The sequence below is a fragment of the Chiloscyllium punctatum genome, chromosome 9 (genome assembly GCF_047496795.1).
Source record: "Chiloscyllium punctatum isolate Juve2018m chromosome 9, sChiPun1.3, whole genome shotgun sequence".
NCBI classification, from domain to species: domain Eukaryota; kingdom Metazoa; phylum Chordata; class Chondrichthyes; order Orectolobiformes; family Hemiscylliidae; genus Chiloscyllium; species Chiloscyllium punctatum.
Genome location: NC_092747.1, coordinates 115,474,140 through 115,497,490, shown reverse-complemented (window position 1 = coordinate 115,497,490; position 23,351 = coordinate 115,474,140). Strand labels below are relative to the sequence as shown.

General features: G+C 38.6%; 1 protein-coding gene across 1 annotated transcript in view; it reads left to right on the top strand.

The window, feature by feature from the left end:
* LOC140481634 (nectin-3-like) overlaps positions 1-17,244 on the top strand; it is a 141,113-nt gene extending 123,869 nt beyond the window's left edge. Inside the window, exon 6 of the mRNA XM_072578144.1 lies at positions 811-17,244. Within this exon, the coding sequence (XP_072434245.1) occupies positions 811-1,409 (599 nt within the window). The 3' untranslated portion in view covers positions 1,410-17,244. The remainder of the gene's footprint in view (positions 1-810) is intronic.
* The last annotated feature ends 6,107 nt before the right edge of the window (positions 17,245-23,351 follow it).

Here is a 23,351-nt window from a genome sequence, read left to right as displayed (position 1 = left end):
TGCTCAGTGTTATCGCATGGGAGCCACATTTCAATTTTTGTTTCACTTGGAGGGGCAGTGAGCAAATTTCAGGAAGATTAGGTTTGGTACAAAAGTAAACATCAGTTTCAGAAAAGAATAAGTTGACAATTAAATAAATGAGTAATTAGTAAACTAGGCATACAAGTGCTAAGGAACAGAGCTAAGTAATAAAGATTTATTCAGTCTTTTCTGTTAACTAGCAGAGCTAGAGAGAGATACCCTAGGGTCAAAGTTCTGGCCACTGGGAAGGAGTTGGGAAGATGAAGAACAGCTAAGATGGGTTTGACTAATATAGACTTTCTGTTTATTTCAAAAGATGTAATCTGAGCTAGTCTTGTTAAAATTGCTTTGCCTCTCTGTCTCTCACATCCCCTTAGTATACTCACCCACTTTATTTTCCCTCACCAGTTCCCTATCTCATCCCTGTTACCATCTATCATTTTACTGTTGACTCCTCCAAGCATAAGCTAAGGCCTGGGTCCAAGTTTTCTACATATTCATTCAGGTGTGATCTTTGTAATCAAGAGATGACACTTTAGAGATTCAAAATTAGAGATGTAAAGTTTCAATAAGCTGCCTTATGTTTTGATTTCAAGGCGCCAGGGATGCGGGTTCAATTCCAATCAAATTGCATCTGGAATGCAATGCCTAGCACTTGCTCATAAAATACGAAAAAGTTAGGGTCTACGCTATCTTAATATATTTCAAAGGGTTTGGTTTGATCCATAACCGTATAAATGTATTCAATGCTTTTCTGTCTCTTTTCATCCTTACCCCATTTCCGTTTAGAGCCACCCACTACAACCTTGCTATCCACAACCTTGCCACCAATCCACTCAACAGTGGGAATCACAAGTGTACCTGCTTTTACCAAAAGATCCATGATTCCTCAGTCAACCTTGGAATCTGTGAAGAGTGACAGTTTAGGAACCATCATTGGTGGTGTGGTTGGTGGCACTCTTTTTCTTATGCTTGTGGTTATCATCATTGTAATGTTCTACTTGAGACGTCGGCGTACCTTCCGTGGAGACTACTACACAAAGCAGTATGCTGGGACTACAGATATACAGAAGGACTCACAGATGGATGTTTTACAATCAAATAGAATTGAACCATACACTGATTATGAGAAAAGTGAACGAAAGCTCGAACCAAATAACATATTCCAGGATTATCCCATAGAGGTGCAGAAAAGTAAATGGCAAAGTGCAGACAATATAAATAACAGATACACTGAAGGAGTTGAGTTACCCGTCGACTATTATGAAGATAGAAAAATTTCCAATGCACCTCCATATTTGCATGATGACTATTATGATGAAAATGAAGATGACCTCATTTCACACTTAGATGGTTCAATCATTTCTCGCCGGGAGTGGTATGTCTAGTGGTTATTGATAAGTGTTCATAAAGTAGTAGAGGCACTTCAGTTCAGCTAAGAAATCTAGGTTTCCAGCTATTGTTTTGTTTTTCCCACAATACTTTGATATGTGTCCTTGTTTTCCAAAGAAAGAACAAAATGTGCTTTCCATAATGAAAATAGAAATATGGTTTTGTACCCTCTTTGCAGCCAGCGTAAAATGAAATCCAAACTACAAAAATTATATGGACAGAGTAGAAATTATCCACATGTTTACGGAAGGACTTTGTAATATTTCTGGAGTTGTTTTCGGCTCAAGCAATTTGAGTGAGGCCTCCGTGGTAAAGAAGCAGTTACTGCCAATCAATTATTGATATTTTCATCCACTCCTTCCATTAAGCTCCTTGGAAACCTGACCAATGATTGCTTTATTTGTTTGTTTTACATGAACGTATACAGTATAACAGATTTCACTCGTATGGAGTTGGCTGAAGAAGAAACTGCTTCGATGTTGTTAAACGTTGCAAAAGTTGAATTTTAGCCAATTTGTTGCTCAAAGTTAAATGTTTACATTCTCCCTCTTTTCATAATTTATCAGAAAAATATAGTTTCCTTGTCTGCACACTGAAGAGCACTTCTAAACTTGTCTGGGGAGAAAAATATGGGATTAGAAGAACTTTGCTCGACTCATGCAATGATTTTTTTTCATTGTACTTAAATTCTAAATTAAGTTTGAAACCAACTACAACCCTTAATTACCTTTGAAACCAATCACAATCCCAAGCAAGATTCAAAACAAACTATATCCTTTAGATGTTGTACTTGGCTGTATTTTAGATCTTAAAGTAATGCATTTTTAAAAATAAGATGTTGAGTAAAGAAACAGCTGAGGTGAAAATCAGCAATGCCATGTTCTGAAATTTAAATTGAGGCTATGGATGATTTAATATTTCTTTCACGATCATTGTGAGATATTTATCATTCAAAATTAAAACCAAGCATTGTAGTTTCAATCGCTTTGACGTACAGTCCTAAATTTTCCCTTTTCAATGGAAAGCACTTTAGTTCTAAAGTGCTGTGATCATCACTTGTCCATAGACGTACACTGAGGTTGTTTTCTCACCTGCATGTGTGAATACTAAACCGCACAGCTTGTGAAATATATTGTGGAAATGGTGCACATAAAAAGCTGGTGAAGACTCCAATGGAGCAAAATTAATTAATGCTCTGAGCTTTGTGTTGATGTGTATATATATGCAAAAGAGATTTACTGTACAGTACTTTTTGTACTTTATCTGTTTTATAAAGTTAGTGCAATGTTGATTTGATGTGCTGTTTGCTAAATATACATTTTGCTGGAAAAAACTTAAATCGCCTTATTTTAACTTGATTCTTTTTGCCAATTCCAACACTAAAATGTCTTAAGCTATTATTAAATCAATTCTTATTTAATACTGGGATTCTCTCGTAACAATATAGTAAATCGCAGTGTGTTTTTTATTTGTCACTTTTTGTAGAAAGACATTTTCCTTTTTTTAAAAAAGGAGCAATTCAAGATAAATGAAAATGTCAAATCATGTTCACTCCTCAAGAACTGTGAAAATTGCAGTGTCATTTCTGATACGTGAGAATGTAATAAATTAAGCCAGTTTCTGTTGAAATCCATTTCTATTTGCTGCAAAGCAAATTCTTCGCTCGAAGTTTCCATTGTTATTATTACCATCTACTTTAGGGGACAATGGTGTAAAATACACCAATCTATCGGTAGTTGCACATCTTAATTGCATGCTTCGAACTTAATTCTTACAATCTTATATTAAAATGGGAAAATCTTGATTCTGAAAGGGATTACTAACCAAGGATAAATGGGAGGAGTGAAGTCCATGGAGGTCAGACTTGTCTTGTTATGCGCAATATGTTAATATGCAGCATAGCATATTCTTTGGTTTCTCCCTGCTTTCCTTTATCAACAGAAGTTGAAGAATCAGTGATGATCTAGGTAAATCACTAGTGATTACTCTGCTGCACCTGCCCTGCTTGAACTCTAATTATGAGGTTTCCTACTCCTTTTTGTAAAGATTTTCCACCTGAATCAAGTGAGTTGTTGCGATGAATGGTCCATGCGTTTAACTCAGTTCTTTGAATATCAAATGCTCTAGACACTCAGCTGTTTTGCTTTATTATACAGTGGCATTTTACTCTTGATTTATTGAAGTCAATTTTGGTGATAATATCAGTAGCAGTATTACTGAATTTGCGATTGTACTGAGAATCCCTGAAATGCATTTTAATGAAATTGAAAAAAAATAATATATTCACAATTCCTATGCATTATTGAAATCAAATGGGACATAATTCCTCAGTAGGAATCTCTCATTGTTGCTGATTTTGACATGTAGAAGAAACAAATACTTTCCTCCTGTGACATGAAAAACCATGATTAAATAGAAATGAGGCCAGTGAAAATGCAGAACATTCCAGTTAGTTATACAGGTCAGAAACAGATTCTTTGGTTCAATTCATCCATGTCTATCAGATACCCTAAACTGATCTAGTCACATTTGCCAGCATTTGGCCAATATCCCTCCACACCTTTCCTATCTATGTACCCCATCCAGATATCCTTTAAATTATTTAATTGTGCCAGACTCATCCACTTCATCAGGCAACTCTTTCCATCCACCCTTCATCTTCTGCATGAAAAGGTTGCCCCTTTGGTCCTTTCTAAATCTTTTCCCTCACACCTTAAACCTATTCTTTCTAGTTTTGGATTCTTCAACCTTGGCTTTTCACCGAATCCATGCCACTCATGATTTTATAAGCTTCTTTACGGTCACCCCTCAGCATCTGAAACTCCAGAGGAAATAGCCCCAGCCTATTCATCCTCTTACCTTAGCTCAAACCTTCCGATCCTGGCAACATCCTTGTAAATCTTTTCTGAACCCTTTCAAGTTTGATAAATTTCTTCTATAGCAGGTAGTCCAGTATTCTAAAAGTGACCTCACCAATGTCCTGTACAATTGCAACATGACATTCCAACTCCTATATTCCATGCACTGACCAATGAAGGCAATCGTACCAATCACTGTCTTCACTACCCTGTCTGCTTGCAACTCCACTTTCAACTGTGCATCTGTACCTCAAGTTCTTTGTTCAGCAACACTTCTGTTTCTAATTGATTCCTTAGTTTTTTTAAGTTTACGAAGATCAGTCTCAACATGTGAATGTCCATTTGAACCAAGCTAAGGGTTAGCCTCAAGTATCATGTACTGTTAATGCAAGGAATCGAGACTTCAGTCTGAAAGCTTTGTCAAACTCATTGACAGAAACTTGTATTTTGGGAGCCGTGTTTGTGGTTCAACATTTAACTTCACTGCAGCCTTGATTTTTAAAATGCTGACTCGTGTGTATTTGAAGACTGGTAAAATGCCCTCTGCCTTTCTAATGTTTTTTAAAAATATATTTTCTTGGTATGTGCCCATTTGTTATCCATCCCTAATTTCCCAAGAGATTATAATACAAAGTTTTCGTACCAAAACACACAAGTGAAATAAGCCTGACTTGTTGTAAACAGCAAAATGTAATAAGCTTGGAACATAAATATCACATCTAAGTTACTCATTTGAATTTGTTTATTGTGAAACATGATAATTTAATGGCATCTATGGAGTGCAACGCTGTTTTATTACTCTGCAATATTCTTAATAGCTTAATATTTCAACTCACTATAAAAACAGAAATAGTTTGAAAATGCTGTTGGTACTGAAGATTATATTAGTTCTGAAAACCATTTCCAGGTGATATAATTTTTGCTTATATATATCGGTTTGCACCAGTAACAGAAGTGGTATTTTCAGAGCTATACATGTTTAGTAGCAGCTTTGAAAACTAGGACCAATGGATTGATGCAAAGAGAGTGAAGTACATTTGGACAATCTGCTAATTACATGACCTGTTAATGTAATGTTAAAATCTGGTCCTGTTCTCTGTGAAACAAGTTTATGCATTTCATTGTACATGTGTGTTTTTATTGGATTCCTTATTAAATATGTAACTCCAGTAGAAAGAATGGTACTGCATATTTGTAGGAGAGGAAATTAGAATGTTTCTGTTCTTCACATCCAAATTCAGTCACTTTAGTAACTGACCAAAGGATTGAAATGCTTCCACCTTGCTTTTAAGTTTTTAGTTGAATGCTAGCCTTTTGACTATCTTTGTGCTCCTTATCTGATGTATTTATTATGCCTGTTATGAGTGCCCATAGAGTGGGGAGGAAGAACGTCATAACCATTCGTTTAAAATTTTCTCTATATGAAGGTACACTGAACCTTTTGCATTGTGATTTTCATTGATTTTGATCACAAATTATTGTTTATAATGGTGATTTATAGATCTCAATACAAAACTGTGTATTCTGGTCCTATACAAGTTCAGAATCTGATTTTGTATTGATTTGCTAGTTAGTTCTAAATTGACAGGGAAAAGTGAGTTTAGTTTTTTTTAAGTTTTAAAACTTCCATTTTGGATGGTAAATTAAGAGGTTAAATTGAGATGGGTTAATCCAGTTAGTTACCTTGAATGTCCTGTCTTTTATGTCAAATGTATACATTTTGAAATACTAATTAATTTAGATGGGTGTTTGAGAAGTTTAAAAGAAGTATTTCCATTATTTCAATGTCCATTCTGATTCTTGCATTGCAAGAATATTTTAATTTGGAAATCATGTGTTGTCATAAAAAATGCTCCATTTCATCAAAAAGCTGATGAATTTTCAGGGATTTGCACATTTTGTACCATGATTAGAAATGCATTATTTTGGAGATGTATGATGCCTTGGCTTTTCCACACTACTGGTTGTGAATGAACATTGTAACAAGAAATTTCAGCTAGCTTTCTTTATTTTTATGTGCAAATCTGGTTTTGTTCATGGCACTTGTGTGCAACGTAAATTTACTTGTCCATTGTTTAGACCACAGTTGTGTTAGCTTTAAAAGCTTCAGTTCTTTTAATTGGTTTTCCCACAGACTTCCTCTCACTTGACAAAAATGTTTGAGCTGTTGATATTATTGTATGTATATCCGAACTGAAGAACAATATCTCTTTGAAATCATCTAATGTCTTCTGTTCTTGGTTTGAGTCAGGAGGGGACGTTTCGGAAGCATTACTCTTCAGATAAGATATCCAAGCAAGTTTTACAAATGTTTCATGTTACAATGTTTTCCAATTTGTTACATAGTTTTACATGATATTTGGAATAATTCTTAAAATACATTTGGATGGGCATATGGGCCGGGTGGTGGCAGGTGGGACTAGATTGAGTTGGGGATATCTGGTCAGCATGGACAAGTTGGACCGAAGGGTCTGTTTCCATGCTGTACATCTGACATTGGGATGGTTTCAGATAGGCTGGCTTCCTTTAAAGGCAAGACTGGCTTGTTTACTAAAGCTGCAAACAGTGATTCCACATAGTTCATCTTAGCAAATTAATTTCATTGAAAAAGCTGTCCAAATTAGGATAAAACTTAAAATTATCATGAGTTGTTGTAAATCCAAATCTTCTGTCGTCTTGAACATCGTAGTGTTTGGAAAAACTGGTATCCAAGTACCATTCATTTTAGTGGAGTGAAAAGAGAGTTTGATTCTCCTTTTTCTATAAGCCTACAGGCCTACACTGACAGATGTTACTTTGAAGATGATCTGATTTATATGTTCAAATTTCTGAGTTCATTGTCCCTGCTTGTTAACCATAAAAAGTAAATTGAAGTGCTCCAGAAAAATATGATTTTGTGTAGTTCAAACCGCTTTTTATGAAGGATTTTAAAGCATTCTTTTGTTCCATTGATCTCAAGCTTGTCAGAGTTGTACGGATAAAAATGCATATTCGATGAAATGGGCTTCTTTTTCCTCAGATTGCATGGCTGCTACTGGATGGCAGGAAACCTTTATAATGAGGGAAATATTGAGAAAGTTTTTCTGTTTTCCACTTGGGAGTGTCTATAATTAAAAACCGGAGTTATTCAAACATTCACAAATCCTAAAATTATTGTGTAGGCTGCAACATATGATATGCTGTCTAAATTCCAACTAAATGCAGTATTTCTTGCAATCCTAATTTGGTGAAAACCATTATTTCTACATTATTAAAAAATTGCTGTTAAAGTAAAATCTTAAAAGCAGTGCCTTTTGAATGAGGATTAACTGTATCATTAATGGTCTACTGAATTAGTAATTGGTAAATATCCTTACTGATCCCCATTAATTATTGTGTTTAGTGAGTTTCAACTAATACTACAATAATTATTTAAGATGGTTTTTTTTAAATTAAATTTTGGCTTTTTTTCTTCAGTCAAACTTTTGTTTTGCTTTCTGATCATTGAAAAATGTATTTCAAATATTATGAACACCTTGTGTGTATTTTTTTAAAATTCATGTATGTGATGTGGCTATTCCTGGCTGGACCACCATTTAATACCCATCCCTAGTTACCCTTAAGGTAGTGTTTAACAACTTGTGATTATTTGCCTGTACACTGGCTGACATCATTTCTGCCACCAGCCAGCCACGGCACGAGATCTTTCAAATGTTCTGAATGGTGTTAAGGTTCTGGAGTGTTCTTGCAGCTACATCCATCTATCTATGCAGGTAAAGAGCTTTCCATTGCACCTGATTTGTGCACTATTGAAAATGGACATGAGTTCCACCCAACAGAATTCGCACAATTTCCCTTACAGGCGTAATATTTAAGTTGCCATTTCAGTTAAGTTTCTGGTTCGTAGTAACTCCAATTGTTGAGGGACACAGCAGTGATAATAATGTTGAACATCAAAGGAGATGGTTAAGATTCTTTTCTTGTTGGAGATGATCGTTGCCTGCACTTGTGCAGCAGAAATGTTACTGTCCACTTAACAGCTCAAACCCAGGCATTATTTATGTCTTGTTGCTAGTGGCATGACTACTTGATATCTGAGGAGTTGTGAATGGTGCTGACACTTGTGCCATCATCAGCACACATTTCTACTTCTGAACTTAAGATCATTCACCTGAAGACAGTGCCCTAAAGAACTCCTGCACTGAAATTCAGAGGCTGAAATAATTGGTCTCTCTGCTGTGCTGTAAAGCCTAAGCGTCGGTATGATTTGCTAACCATTCTCTTAATATGCCTTGTCATCTTCAAAAACTGATTCAACCTCAACCCACACTCCCAGATCCCCTCGTTGTTGTATACTTAGTAAAATTGCATCATTATGTCTATATTGCCCATCCCCATCACTTTGTCAAAATGTACCACCTGTCATTTCCCAATATTAAGTTTCAATAAAGAAGTTTCCCCATTTTCCTAACTTGTTCGTGTTGCAGGCATTTTGTATCATCACTGTTTGCCATTCCTACTGGTTCCTGACACAAACCCTTTGGAAACCCCACTGGCTACCACCTCAGCTACACCTTCTCCAAATGTATCCCTTCCAAGATGGAATACAAAGGACTTGATATCATAAATCAGATGTGATTTTACTTACTGTAGCATGACCTCTAACAGCATCTATATACGAGGGCAACCATTTCACAAGCCTTATCAATTTCTCTGTATCTGTCCAAGACATTTCAATTATCTGGATAACATTGTTCACCTCAAGTTTCTCCCACCTTCACTGCTGCTGGGTTTTTGCTAAATAAAGTATCTTGATCCTCTTTCGGTCCAAAGTGGATTTCTCATCTTCATTAAAATCTGTTTGGCATAATCTTGCCCTTACCATCTGCATAACTTACATTGTCACCCATCTTTAGATCTTTAGGGAACTTGGATGTGTGGTATTCTATCCTCTTATCCAAGATCTCAATAAATGCAGGATAATTAGGACGTTAACATAGATCTCTCTGGATGCTGTGAGTCATGTTCTGCCATCTAGAGTAACGTAGCTCCTATTATATTTAACTGCTTGTCCAGTATCATAATCTTGGCCTCTAAATTACCCTCAAATTGGCAACCCACCCTCTGTAGCTTACTAAATGTTCAATTGATCCTGATAATACCCACGTCAAAATATGACTGGTGTGGGTAGATCATTTTTATGGGGTTTACTTGGCAAGGTGGGAAACAAGGGAGGCACCTAATTCAGGGTTGCCAGTGTGCATGAGGAACACCACTTAAAATGTCACCCTGTCCTTTGTTCCAAGCCTCCAGCACAACAGAACCTGACCTTGATCCCACCCCAATTCACTCCCCATCTTAAAACTCCAGGATGACTCTCTTTGAGATTCTTCCTGCAGTGCCCGCTAATGAACTATAGCGCTGCCAGGACGAAGGAAGCTGCCAACAACTAATCAGATTGGCAGGCAATTCCCAAGATCATGAATTTGTCCGGATTGAGGGATGGATTAAACAATGTAGCCCTCCTATCCCACAATTATCCAACAGTCATTGATACAAAATTATTTCCTTTGTCTTGCATACTGTTTTCCCCCATGGCAAAAATGTTAAAAATTAATTACTTAACATGTCTGCCATTTCCTTGCTTAATTTTGTCTTTGGCCTGCTGCAATAAAAATAACTGCAAGTTGCCAGCCCCCTCTTGGATGCTGCCTGAACTGCTGTGCTCTTCCAGCACCACTAATCCAGAAGCCGCCTCATTGTTAACATTGGCAATTAACTTGGATCCAATGAACATTGGGGTCATGATGTGCTCAGCATTGTAGACATAGAAAATGAGCAAATGTGCACACAGTCGCATACGCAGATGTTCTGATTAATTTTGGGGATTTGCAAATATGGCCTGAACTAAACCATTTTAAACCCAAAAGGTGGTCAGCACTTTAAAAATATGGAGCATTTTCCATCTTAAATGATCAATTTATTAATGAATGTTGAGATTTGACATTATCGGAAGAGAGACATTCGAATGATGAGAGTAGTGGAGTGAAATTAGTATTATTGGGATGATGATTTATAGTTATATCTAAAAATTATCTGAAAGTGTTTATTTTGACCGATATGTTTGCAAAACAAAGGTCAAGAGAAAATCCAACTTTCCTTGTGTCTCACAAAACTTGCTGTGTCCAATTGAAGTGAAATCAATTTCCATTTTACAAGTTTTAAATATTATTCAGGTATATTTTTATCTTCTAAGTTATACACACCTTTTGTCCATTTTTGCAACCATTATGATGATACAATATTTTGTTATTTTTCACTTGCAATATGCAAATTATGACATTGTCTTATTGTTTATTTCAGTAGTTTTAGTCTCAGCTGTTGTGGGAGAATTAATTGCAGTACATTAGAAATGTCAACTGCTGGCTGTGCATCAGTACTAGACTCAACTGACCTGTTTCAGGAGTTGCTGCACCATTCTACCTTATGAGTTAGTCAGCAGTGTGTCACTGCTCCTAAATGCTCATTAATTCCATTGCTTTTAATTGCTGAACTTCTTTATGGGATTGTATTCATCTTTCAAGTGTGAAACCGCAACTTTTCATTTGGATTGAAAGACGTGATTAGCCATTGTTTTTCGAAACTCTTTGCTATTAAGAGTGTGGAAGATAGTTCTTCAGAGAATTCCTCGTTGGGATGAAAATAAGCGAGGAAGAGTTTTTAAAAAAAGCTCATCATCGATCTCTCAAATATGAGGTGAGGATTACTTTGTATAGTACGGGATGAAGTTATATTCAGCTTATCGTGTTAGTGGCAGCACTTTGAAAAAGCCGGGGGCAAAAAAAATTGCGTTCTTCTGATCTTGAATGTACTGCCTGAAAGATGACAGTGGAAACAGTAACAACATCAAAAGTGAATTGAATCAAAACTGTTGAACTAATTGGGCAGCTGGTACAAAGGACTAACATTGGTATAGTGGGCCAGATAGCATGTTCTGTTGTTTCATTCTGATTCTAAGCAATGAAATCTTCCTCAGGTTAAAAACATCTCATGGCAAAATAAAATGTGCTTCTTCAATTTTTGAGCAAAAACATTATCTTGTTTGTCACAATTATATGTATTTTCTATTCATTCATGGATATGGGCATTGCTGACTGGGCCAGCTTTTATCACCCAACCCTAATTGTGATTGAGGTGGTGGTGGTGATCTGCTGGCTTGAACAGTTAACAGTCCAATTGATGTAAGTAGTCCCACTTTGCAAATAGGCAAGGGAGGTCCAGCATATTGACCTAACAACACTGAAGAAAAGTGATCTATTTTCAAGTCAGGATGAGGAGTGGCTTCGATGAGAACTTGACATTGGTGGTGTTCCCATGCACCAGATGCTTTTGTCCTTCTACATGGTAGTGGTTGCAGGTCTGGAACGTGTAAGTGAGGAACCTTGGTGAATTTCTCCAGTGCATCTTGTAGATGGTGTGCACTGCTACTGAGTGTAGGTGGTTAAGGAAGTGAATGTGGGTGTGGTGCCAAACAAGTGGACTGCTTTGGCTTGAATGGTGTCAAGACTGTTGAATGTTATTGGAACTGCCCTCATCCAGGCAATTGAGTATTCCACCACCTTCCTGACTTGTGCATTTTAGTGATGGGCAAGCTTTGGGGGAGATTTGGGGTGAGTTATATGCTACTGGACTTTGAGCCTCTGTAACCACTGTATTTATATGGCAAGTCCAGTTGAGATCCCCAGGATATTGATCGTAAGGAATTCAGTGATGGTAGTGTGATTAAATGTAAAATGATGATGATTAGATTCTCTCTTGTTCGGGATGCACATTACCTGGTACTTGTGTGGTATATATCAGCCCAAAACTTGATATTGACTAGGTCTTGTTGTATTTGAATATCGCTGCTTCAAAAACTGAGTAGTGAATGGTGCTGAACATTGTGCAGTTGTCAGCCATTATTCCCACTTCTGACAATAAGCTGAAGAGTAGATCATTGATGAAGGAACTGAAGATGCAAGAACTCTTGTAGAGATGTTCTGGATTTGAGATGACTGATCTCCAACAATCACAACTATCTTCCTTTGTGCCAGTTATGACCCTGATCAGTGGAGACTTTTCCCCTATTCCCATTGACTCCAGGTTTGGAGCTCCTTGATGACGCTCTTGGTCAAATCCAACCTAATGTCAAGGGCAGTCACCTAGCTGCACCTGAAGTATTGATTGATCGCACTCGCTGATACCTTCCATCACTTTACTGATGGTGGAGAGTTGATTGATAAGGCAGTAATCTGGGTTGGATGTGTCCTTTTCATGAACAAGATGAGCCTGGCCAAGTTTCCACGTCAGGTGGATGCAAGTGTTGTGTGTTGTTGTACTGGAACAGATTGACTGGAGGTACGGCAAGTTTCTGAGCACACATCTTCAGTTTTACCAGGATGTTATCAGGCCCCATAACTTTTGCAGTGCCAGTTACTCCTGTTCCTTGATATCATGTGGAACGAATCAAATTGACTGAAGATTGACAACTGATTCTGGGGACTTCTGGTGGAGGCCAAGATGGACCATGCAATCAGCTCTTCTAGCTGAACATTATTGCAAATGCTTCTGCCTTATCTTTTGCAGTGATCTGATAGACTACTCATTGTTGAGAATGGAATATTTGTGGAGCCTCTACCTCCAACGAGTATTTCAATTGTTCAGCACCTCTCTCAGCAGAATGTGGCAGGTCTGCAGATCTTTGATCTGATCTGTTCATTGTGGAATTTCTCAACTCTGTCTGTCACTTGCTGTTTGTGATATTTGGCGCACATACAGTCTTGTTTTGTAGCTTCTTCATTTTGGTAACTAATATTTAGATCAACCTGAGGCTGCTCCTGGCACTCTAGCACTCTTCTTTGAACCAGGGATGATTTCCTGACGTGATGGTAAAGGTACAGTAGGAGTTTTGCCATGCCATGAGATTGCATATTGCGATTGGCTATATTTCTGTCTAATATTATTTTAATGCTTATTTTCTGCAATGCTGTTTGAGAGCAAGACTGAACCAATTGTGTTTTTAGTGACTGTGTTTATTGTTATCTGATTCAAATATGAAGCTGTCCTTTGATTGTAATTAGGAATGAAATGTTTTGACTGTATTTTAAAATAGGACAACTGGCCGGTGAATCAAATTGTATGCAACTAAGTATTTCCTAGCCAAGAAAGATAACAAGAAAATTGAATTTATATCCTAATTTTGTTTACTCCAATGAAGAGCCCTTTTGTGGCCCTTAGGTCAGACTGTATTTTAGTTCAAATATTTTCATCACCTTTTGCAATGTTATTTCTAAAGTTGAGTATGCTATTCTAGTGCAGTGGAGATATGGAAAAGTATTAAATTTTTGGTTGCTATTTAGACTGGAGCTTTAACAATTGTAATCAGAGTTTGCACTAAATCAAAAGAAAAATGTTCATTATACACAAAAGGTACCAATGAATTACTTTTGAAGTGCAGCCACTTGTTATTCAGCCAAATGTGATACATAGTGTATGTGAGACAAGGTCACAAAACAGCAAATGCAGAGAATGTCCAGTTAAATTTATTTTGGTGGTGTTGAATGACACGAGGAGAGCTTGTTGTTCTTTTGAGATCTTTTCTATTCACCAGAGTCACTGTAACAGACAGACACAGCATCACGGCTTAAATCTCATTGAAAGCTGTGTCAGCTCTGATTGCATGTTCATGACATGAAGTGTAACACACAAACACAGCCTTCAAATCTGGGAGGAAAAAAATGCAACCAAATGCAAACAAGCAAATGCTTGTCTGGTATCTTTTTACTGTGTTAAATGTTCCCATTAGCATAATTTTTCTATTATGTAGGAAACAAAATAAGGCCAAGTGTGCATAGGAGTGTCTCTCCTTTGTATTTTTTCCTGATGAAATTGATCTGAAAATATGATACTTGTAAAACAGTGCATCAAAATGTGCGGTTTGAATCTGTGTTTAAAGTATATTGATAAAAGACAACTGTTTAGGAATGCAGAATTAATGAACATTTTAAGATCAATTTTGTATTCTGTGGCATAATTTGTGTGTTTCTATCGGAGGTTTCCCATGCAGTGACTATCTTTAGTTGTGTGTAGAGAGAATATTTTGAAATCCTAATAACTGCCTAAAATCTAGTTCAGGTAGTTCATAATTTTTTATAAACCCCCATACATGAATATTTCATATCATTAAAGATCTCTAGAAATGTAAGCAGCAATGAAACATCCCTTTTTTTGTAATTTTTACTTAAAAATTACACAACATCACGTTATAGTCCAACAGGTTTATTTGGAAGAGCAAACTTTTGGAGTGCTGCTCCTTCATCCGTGGTTGTGGAGTATAAATCGTAAGGCACAGAGTTTATAGCAAAAGTTTATAGTGTGATGCATCTGAAATGATATATTGAAAAAGATCTGGATTGTTTAAGTCTCTTGTATTTTATAATGACTATGTTGGTTTCAGTTCTTTCATATGTAAATCCCAGACCTCTTTTTAAAGTTAAATTCTCAAACTTTAACATGAGTGTCTGAGAGTGTGTGTGTGTGTGTGTGTGTGTGTGTGTGTGTGTGTGTGTAGGTTTGTGAGAGGGTGCATGCGTGGGTGAGAGTGTAGAGGGTGTGCATATAGGAGCGTTTTGTGTGTGTCTGTGTGCAGTGCAGTGGGGTCACCTTTAGTGTGACATGAACCCAAGGTCCCAGTTCAGGCCATCTCCATGGGTACCAAATTTGGCTATCAGCCACTGTTCAGCCATTTTGCATTGCCAGTCTGAAAGTCAGCCTTTGGACGATGGTCACTGAAGGTTCAAGGCCAAATGTCCCGGACTGCTGAAGTGTTCCCCGACTGGGGGGAGGGAACACTCCTGGCTGGTGATTGGGCAGTGTCCATTCATCCATTGTCGTAGCGTCCTCTCAGTCTCGTCCATGTACCGTGCCTCAGGGCATCCTTGTCCGCAACATATAGGCGATGCACCTTTGGCAGTCACTTGGGTACGTGCCACGTACATGGTGGTGACCCCACATGTAATGGCGGTATCAGTGTCAACGAAGGCCAGGCGAGTTGCTGTGAACAGTGATCTGCTTGAGCTTTGATGGTTGTTGAAAGTCATGAAGGGGAAGGTGCTAATCCTCATCGATAACATGTTGGGAAGAAAATGGTGTAGTTTTTGGCTCCTGGAAAGTACTGTCGCACTGCAGGTGACCCCACTGCACTACACTCTGTTTCACATATGCCCCCTCTCACAGACATATGCCCCTTCTCACACTATAGCACCCACGTGCGCGGGTACACACATTTGTGGGGTGAATTCGTACTTGCAGAATGACAGTTTATTTTGCTCAAAAGCTGCATGAATCCATGTAAGATTCTGTAAATCCCCTTTTTAGAAATAGGATCAGTCTGAACATTGGGACACAGACGGTCTTTAACCTCACACCTTCAGGCATTATCTGAGCTGACACAGCACTTAATGTTAAAGTTTGCTTGAAAATCTAACTTTAAAAAAAGATTCTGGGATTTACATACAAAAGATGACAGACTTAACAAACAATCCAGGTCTTTTTCAATATATAATTTCACTTGCATCATGTAAACATTTGCAATAAGTTCTGTGTCTTACGCTCTTATACTCCACAACCACCTGATGAAAGAACAATGCTCTGAAAGCTAGTGCTTCCAAATAAACCTGTTGAACCACAATCTGGTGTTGTGATTTTTAACTTTGTACATCACAGTCCAATACCGGCACCACCAAATGAGTTTTTGATGTCTTAAAGTGTATTTCACAATTGAAAAAATACCATCCTACTGGTTATCTTAAGCAATTGAATAATATTTATGATTACACTGCAGGTTTAATTAAAATGGATATTGCAGCTTGAGAGTATATCTACTTATACACCTAATATTCTTGGGCACTATTACAATAGGCAGCCTCGGAATTGTGCATTCATTACAATTAATGAGGTTAGGTGAATGTTTTGAAAGTGTGGTTAGCAATGTTTAACTCTTCTGGACAAACATTGGTTTGTGTGGTTCTGAATCAAAAAATGTTGGAATGGATATCTTATTTTTGCGGCTCTGATTAAAGGGACAAATTAGAAAATCTGTTTTATAGTTATTGTGAAGTCTCCTGTTTTGCAAATTGACATTTTAATTGACCCATTGTCATTTTCCCAGCCAAATAATAGACACACTGAGCATGCAGGCCCATTTAAGATGATTTAAAATGCAAACACTTCTTTGTGGATGCTGTGCTTCCCCTTGAACTCATATGAAATACAGTGTCAGATGCTGTTGCAGCTTGAATATACGTAGTTTCACACTGCTGCTTGTCATGTTCTTGTAAGGAAAGAATAATACTACTGACTAGAGCTCTGGAATTCAGATGCAGTAATTTTGTTAATTCCTGTTTCCAAACAAGTTAGATTTTACTGTACTTTTGTTCTGAAACAAAATTATGCAAAAATTGGTCTGGTACCTATTTTTGTATGGTAGTTATATTGCATACTGATAGTTACTGGATCATCTCCATACGTTTAGTTAAAGCGTATACCGTTTTGGACTGCTCTTTTCCTAGAAGCATTTAACCAACAGTGAAAGTGTTCATAAATGCAAAAATCAGAAATTAACAAAAGGAATCTCATGCAATTTCTTTTTTTTTGTGGTTATTATGTTAATTTTAACAACTGAATTGTAGCAACAGGATGTATTTGCACTCTTCCACCAATTGGGAGTTGCAGCTTTGCAAAGAATGTATGTGGAATTTGTTGTTAAAATATGACTAATCTAAATGTTGATACAGGTCTTCCAGTGTGTTAGGCACTGATATCTATACTGTAAGACTGTTTTTATTTCTCATGATTGTATATGTTTGTTTCTTATTGCTGTAAATAGTAAAACATAAAGAAACTTGATCGAAGCAGTTAGCTATTGTGTGGAATAAATAAATTGTGTTGAAATTTTCCAGTTTTGTTTTTCTGGTTTGTCAAAAATTAGGTCAGTAACTTTGTATTTGAATCCAAATAATATTTAAACATTTTAAAGAAACAAATCAAGGAATTCATAGATATACATTTAAAAATCATTATTTTTTTTAAAAGAGAAAATTCAGAATGCAAATAGTTGCCTAAATTAAACAAAATCTGCAAAGTAACTTTAAAATGTTGAAAAGTTGTAATTGCCCAGTAGCCTGCCTTCCATAACTGAGTTTAGGAGTATTTGTGAGATTAGTAATTTCCAGTAATTACTGGAAATCAGAAACAAAAAGTGTGGTAAATGTTGGATTTTCATCGTAGAGTCAAGTGGTCTATGATTGGGAAATGTCCCAGTTTGATGCACATGCTTTGAGGAACAGTTGTCTCTGAACAAAGTGCTTTTTATTCCGGTGGGGGTGTAGACAAAGTGGGATGGTTTTGTAGGATTTTGTCCCAATTATTATGACCAATATTTAGCCTTCATGCTGACTGACTGACTGTCCATCTCAATCATACACTTTGAAGACGACTAATCCTCTGAGAACCTATTGGATGCTCAAACTGAACTTATAGACCTCTCTCCACCAAACAGAAATAATACCATAATTATAGGCATCGGGATTAATTTAACAAATCTATTGAAAATTCTTGAGCTGATTTTTTTCTCATTGTGACACAAAGGCAGAGAATTTAAATGACAGTTTGTCAGTTCTACATAAGGTGTCTGCCATCACAAGGATTTATGTCTTCAAAATAATCTTTGAGACTGTTCCTGAAGTGAGTAATTTTTACTGGTCCTTTGCACCAAATTAAAATGGTCCAGTTGTCTTATCAGTAATGCCTGTGTGCTTCCCTATCCACAAGGATGGTGTGTTTAAGGCTGGATTTTCCAGGTCCCATCTGTCATTTTCTTAATGACCCCAGATTCCTTCTCATGCAGTGGAAAGCCAGTCTTTAACAGGGCAGAGAATCATAACATGGCTACATTTGGAGTTTATATAACTAAAGTTATTTTCCCTAATGCAGAGGTGGGTGAGAGAAGATTTGATACAAATGTTCAAAATATTGAAGGGCATTGTCAGAATAAACAAGGAGAAATTGTTTCCAGTGGCAGAAGGAACAATCATTTCTTTCGTGATATTTGGTTGTCGCTAGATGGACAGCATCTATTGCCTATCTCTTGTTGCCCTTGAGAAGATCGTGGTGAGCTGTCCCCTTGAACCACTGCAGTTTGCCTACTGTGGGTTCACCCACAATGCCATTAGGAAGGAAATTCCAGGATTTTCACCTAGTGACAGTGAAGGAATAACGATATATTTCCAAGTTAGGATGTAAGTGGCTTGGAGGGGAGCCTGCAGGTCATGATGTTCCCATGTATCTGCTGCCTTTGTCCTTCTATTGGAACCAGGCATGGGTTTAGAAGGTGTTGCCTGAGGATCTTTGAAGTACATCTTGTAGATAGCAGCGTGTATACTACTGAGTGCTAGTGGTGGAGTGACTGGATGTTTGTGGATGCAGTGCCAATCAGGTGGGCTACTTTGACCTGGATGGTGTTGAAGCTGCATTCATCCAGGCAAGTGGACTTGTACCTTGTAGATCATGGGCAGGCTTTGAGAAGTCAGAAGGTGTATTACTTGCTGCAGAAGGCCGAGCCTCTGACCTACTCTTATAGCGACTGTACTTATACGGTAAGTCTCTAGTCAGTGATAACAATCCCACCCCCGTTTGATAGTAACATCATTGAGTGTTGAGGCAGTGTTTAAATTGCTCATTGGCGATGCTCATTAGCTGGCATTTTTGTGGCGTGGAATGTTAATTGCCTCTTCTCAATCCAGGCTTGGACATTCACCAGACTTTGTTGCATTTTAATATGGACTACTTCAGTATCAGAGGAGTCATAAATGGTGTTCAACATTGAACAATTATTAGCGAACATCCCTACTTCTGACCTTGTGATGGAGGGAAGGTCATTGATGAAGCAGTTGAAGATGATTGTGCCTAGGGCATGACCTTGAGGAACTCCTGCAGAGATATCCTGGAACTACGATGACTGAACGTGGCAGGACTGCAGGGGTTCAATCTAATCCACTGGGGAAGTTGCTTAGCTCTGTCTGTCACTTGCTGCTTTTGCTGTTTAGATTGCAGGTAGTCCTGCTCGGAGGCTTCACCAGGTTGATGCCTCCTCTCTGGGTATGCCTGGTGCTGCTCCTGGCAAGCCCGCCTGCATTCTCCATTGAACCAGCATTGATCCCTTGGCTAAATGACAATGGATCATTGAGTGGGGGATATGCCAGGCCATGAGGCTACAGATTGTGTACTGTATAATTCTGCTGCTGTTCATGGCCCACAGCACCTCATGGATGCCCAGTCTTGAGTTACCAGATCTGTTCGATGTCTGTCCCATTTAGCATGCAACACGATGGCAGTTATTCTTAATGTGACGGTAGGACTTTGTTTCCACAAGGGTTATGTGGTGGGCACTCTTTGTTGTCGTGGACTGTTCCATCTGTAGCTGGTAGATTTTTAAGAACAAAGTGAAGCATATTTTTCCCTCTTGGTTTTCTCACCACCTGCCACAGACCCAGTCTAGCAGCTATATCCTCTAGGACCTGACCAGTTTGAGGCACTCTTGGTGATGGACATTGAGATCCCCCACCCTGATTACATTTTGTGCCCTTGCTATTCTCCGTGCTTCTTCTAAGTGTTGTACAAGATGGACTTCATGGGGTCCAGAGTCAATGTTGAGGACTTCCAGGGCGACTCCCTCTTGATGTATACACCATGCCACCACCTCTGCTGGGCCTGTCCTGTCAGTGAGAGAGGACATATACAAGGACAGTGATAGTGGTATCTGCAACATTGTCAGGAATGATTCCATGAGTATGAGTATGTCAGGATGTTGCTTGACTAGTCTGAGCTAGCTCTCCCAATTTTGGCACTAGCACCCAGATGTTAGTAAGGAGGACTTTGACAGGACTGCTTCTGTTGTAGTCTTTTCTGGTGCCAAGATCGATGCCAGTTAAACTGTCCATTTTTTTTTTGAGACTTCGTACAACTGAGTGGCTTGCTAGCCCATTTCAGAGGGCAGTTAAGAGTCAACCACATTGCTGTGGGTCTGGAGTCACATGTAGACCTGACCAAGTAAGGGGGGCAGATTTCTTTAAAGGGCATTAGTGAACTAGGTGCATTTTTTCCGACAATCGACAATTTCATGGCAGCCAGTAGATTCTTAAGTTTAATCTTTTTATTGAATTAAAATTCCACCATCTGCCGTGGCAGGATTCGAACCCAGGTCTCCAGAATATTAGCTGAGTTTCTGGATTAATAGCCCAACACTAATACCACTCGGCCATTGCTGAGATCATCAGCCTCCTCACATCATTGTGTCTGCTCTCTGACCAACTCTCTCACCACTTCAGCAGTTCTTCAGGATTCAGGGATACTTGTACAGCCAGTTCCCAGGTTACGCACAGGTTCCATTCTTGAGTCCGTTCATAAGTCTGCTACAAGTTAGAACACAATGCAGAATAATACTAAATAGCTGCTCATGTATGAGGAAACTTTTGAATATCTAATCTTTAAAATTATTATTAAAACACCTGTGATTGGGATTGCGTTTGTAACTACAGGCATTCATAAGTCGGATGTTCAGAAGTCAGAACCCCCTGTACGTTTCTGCCAGGTCACTGCACACAGAAATACACTTCTGGTATATGTACACAAGATGCATCTTATGGGTTTTAGCTACACTTAAGGTTCACTCACTTTGCAGTTTGTCAACCTGTGTGACTTGCATTGCTATTAAACAAAGGTATAAGCAGGCAACTTGATGCATTTTTGAGCACTGAACAGCCAAGGAGGTGGACTGGTTCCTGTACAACAGCATGCTATGTCAATGTCATACCTAGTGCATGTGCCAGTAGCTTTTATGGCAAACACACTGCATGAGAGAACATAATTAAAACCTGCTTCCAGGATGAATGAACTAGATTTAGACTCCCTTTAATTAAGTCACATCTTGTTGGTTTTATAGCAAGCAGCTTCTGCTTGCTGTGGAAAGTTCACAGGCCAGGTGTTTTTGCAGGCCTTCATCTTTTCTGTCACTCAAGATTCTAGTTAACCATCTGATTGCATGCTCTAAATCTTTCCACTTGCAATCAGCAAAAACTGAAATAGCTGGAGAAACTCGCTAGGTCTCCCATCATCTGTGGAAAGAAAGCAGAGTCAACATTTTGGGGCCAGTGATCCTTCTGCTGAATTGATTGGAGATAGGAAATATATAGATGGCACGTGGTGAGGGAGCTCAGATAGCGATATCGATAATGAGCTGGGGAAAAAGAAAATGTGCAAATGGGAACCATTAGTGAAAATGGTTTTGAGTAGTAAAAGCTTACTTTCAAGTATTTACAAGTTTGTGTCTGACTGAGTGTACTGAAAAAGGAGCAGGGTTAAAAACGAGGACTACAGATGCTGGAAACCAGAGTTCTGGATTAAAGTGGTGCTGTAAAAGCACAGCAGGTCAGGCAGCATCCAAGGAGCAAGAAAATCTGTTTCGGGCAAAAACTCTTCATCAGGAATAGAGGCAGGGTGGAGAGCTAAATGAAAGGGGGGGGCAGTGGGGTGGGGAGAAAAAGCATGGAGTACAATAAGTGAATGGGGGTGAGGATGGAGGAGTCGATAGGTGGAAAGGAAGATAAGCAGGTAGGACAAGTCATGGGGACAGTCAAAAAGGAGCAGTCAGTGCGCTAGCATCACATGTCACTGAAGTTATCATTTTTAATGTTCCAGTCCACATAAGAAATGAGTTAAAATAGAAAAATGTTGGTCAACTCTGTTTTTTCTCTCCACGTATAATACCAGAACAGTTGAGTTTCTCCAGTACTTTGTTTTTTATTTCAGATTTCCAGTGTCTGCACACTTGGAATGTCTGATGAGACTTGAGCTCCAACAGCAGCAAAGACATCAGAGCAAACATTTTGAGTGTGCAAATGAAGACACGTTTATAAGCATGCCCAATAATTTACAATGATGGCACGGGTGACAAATCGATGTTCTACTTTCAGCCATCCTTTTGTGCATCCAAGCACAGTCCTGCCTTCTCCAGCTGGGGTGGAGGGATCCTGCTCTCGAATTGGCCCCATTGAACCTCAAAGACTTAGCCGGGGATATTTGGACCAATTGAGTGTCCTGCATAGGTGCAGCCTTAATCTCCTCAGTTTGGACTTCTACAGGCTGTGGGATCACAATTAGGGGTTGGTACATTCTTTCTAGAAGAAATTTCTGGGAGTCCTGTGTTTGGCTTCACCCTGTGAATGCCCACTTGGCAACACCCTACCCCTATAAGAGGAAGGGCCATCTGGAGCATGTCTAATGTCCATCATCCTTCTCTTTCCTTGCCATTGATGTTAAGCACCTATGGCTGCATCAATGGAGTGTGGGCCAGTGTGCATATCCAGCAGATATGAAGATGGTGTCTTCATGGTGATAGCCAGAATCAAAAAGGTGGCGCTTGAAAAGCCTAACAGGTCAGGCAGCATTGAAGAGCAGGAGAATCGACATTTTGTGTATTAGCCCTTCATCAGGAATGTGGAGCTTATGCGTGCAATGCCAATTCTCCAGCTACTCTGCTGCCTGACCGGCTGTGCTTTTCCAGCACCATATGTTTTGACTCTGATCTCCAGCATCTGCAGTCCTCACTTTCTACGTGGAGACAACCAGACACACACATGCCAGAGTCAGCACAGAGCTTCTCCATCCTTCACCCAGTTTACTAACAATGTGAAACAAACCTGACTGCTATTCCTGTTCCGTGCATCCTATTTAACACCATCTCCAGGCCCCATTGCCGAACCATGGAGCTATGACCTTTCTTGGTCACTTTCTCAGATATTACAATGGAAGATCGCAAAGTGAAAGGTTCTTGCAGGCATGTGGTGTCAGAATTTCTGTGTAGCAGCCCTTTAAATATGGTACCAGTAGCATAAATGCACTCCAATAATCAAATCATAAAATAAAATTCATGAGGTAGCCAAGTATTGACCCTCCATAATCTGCTTGCTTCTATCTGTGCCACCTGGCCTTAGAGAGCAGACACAG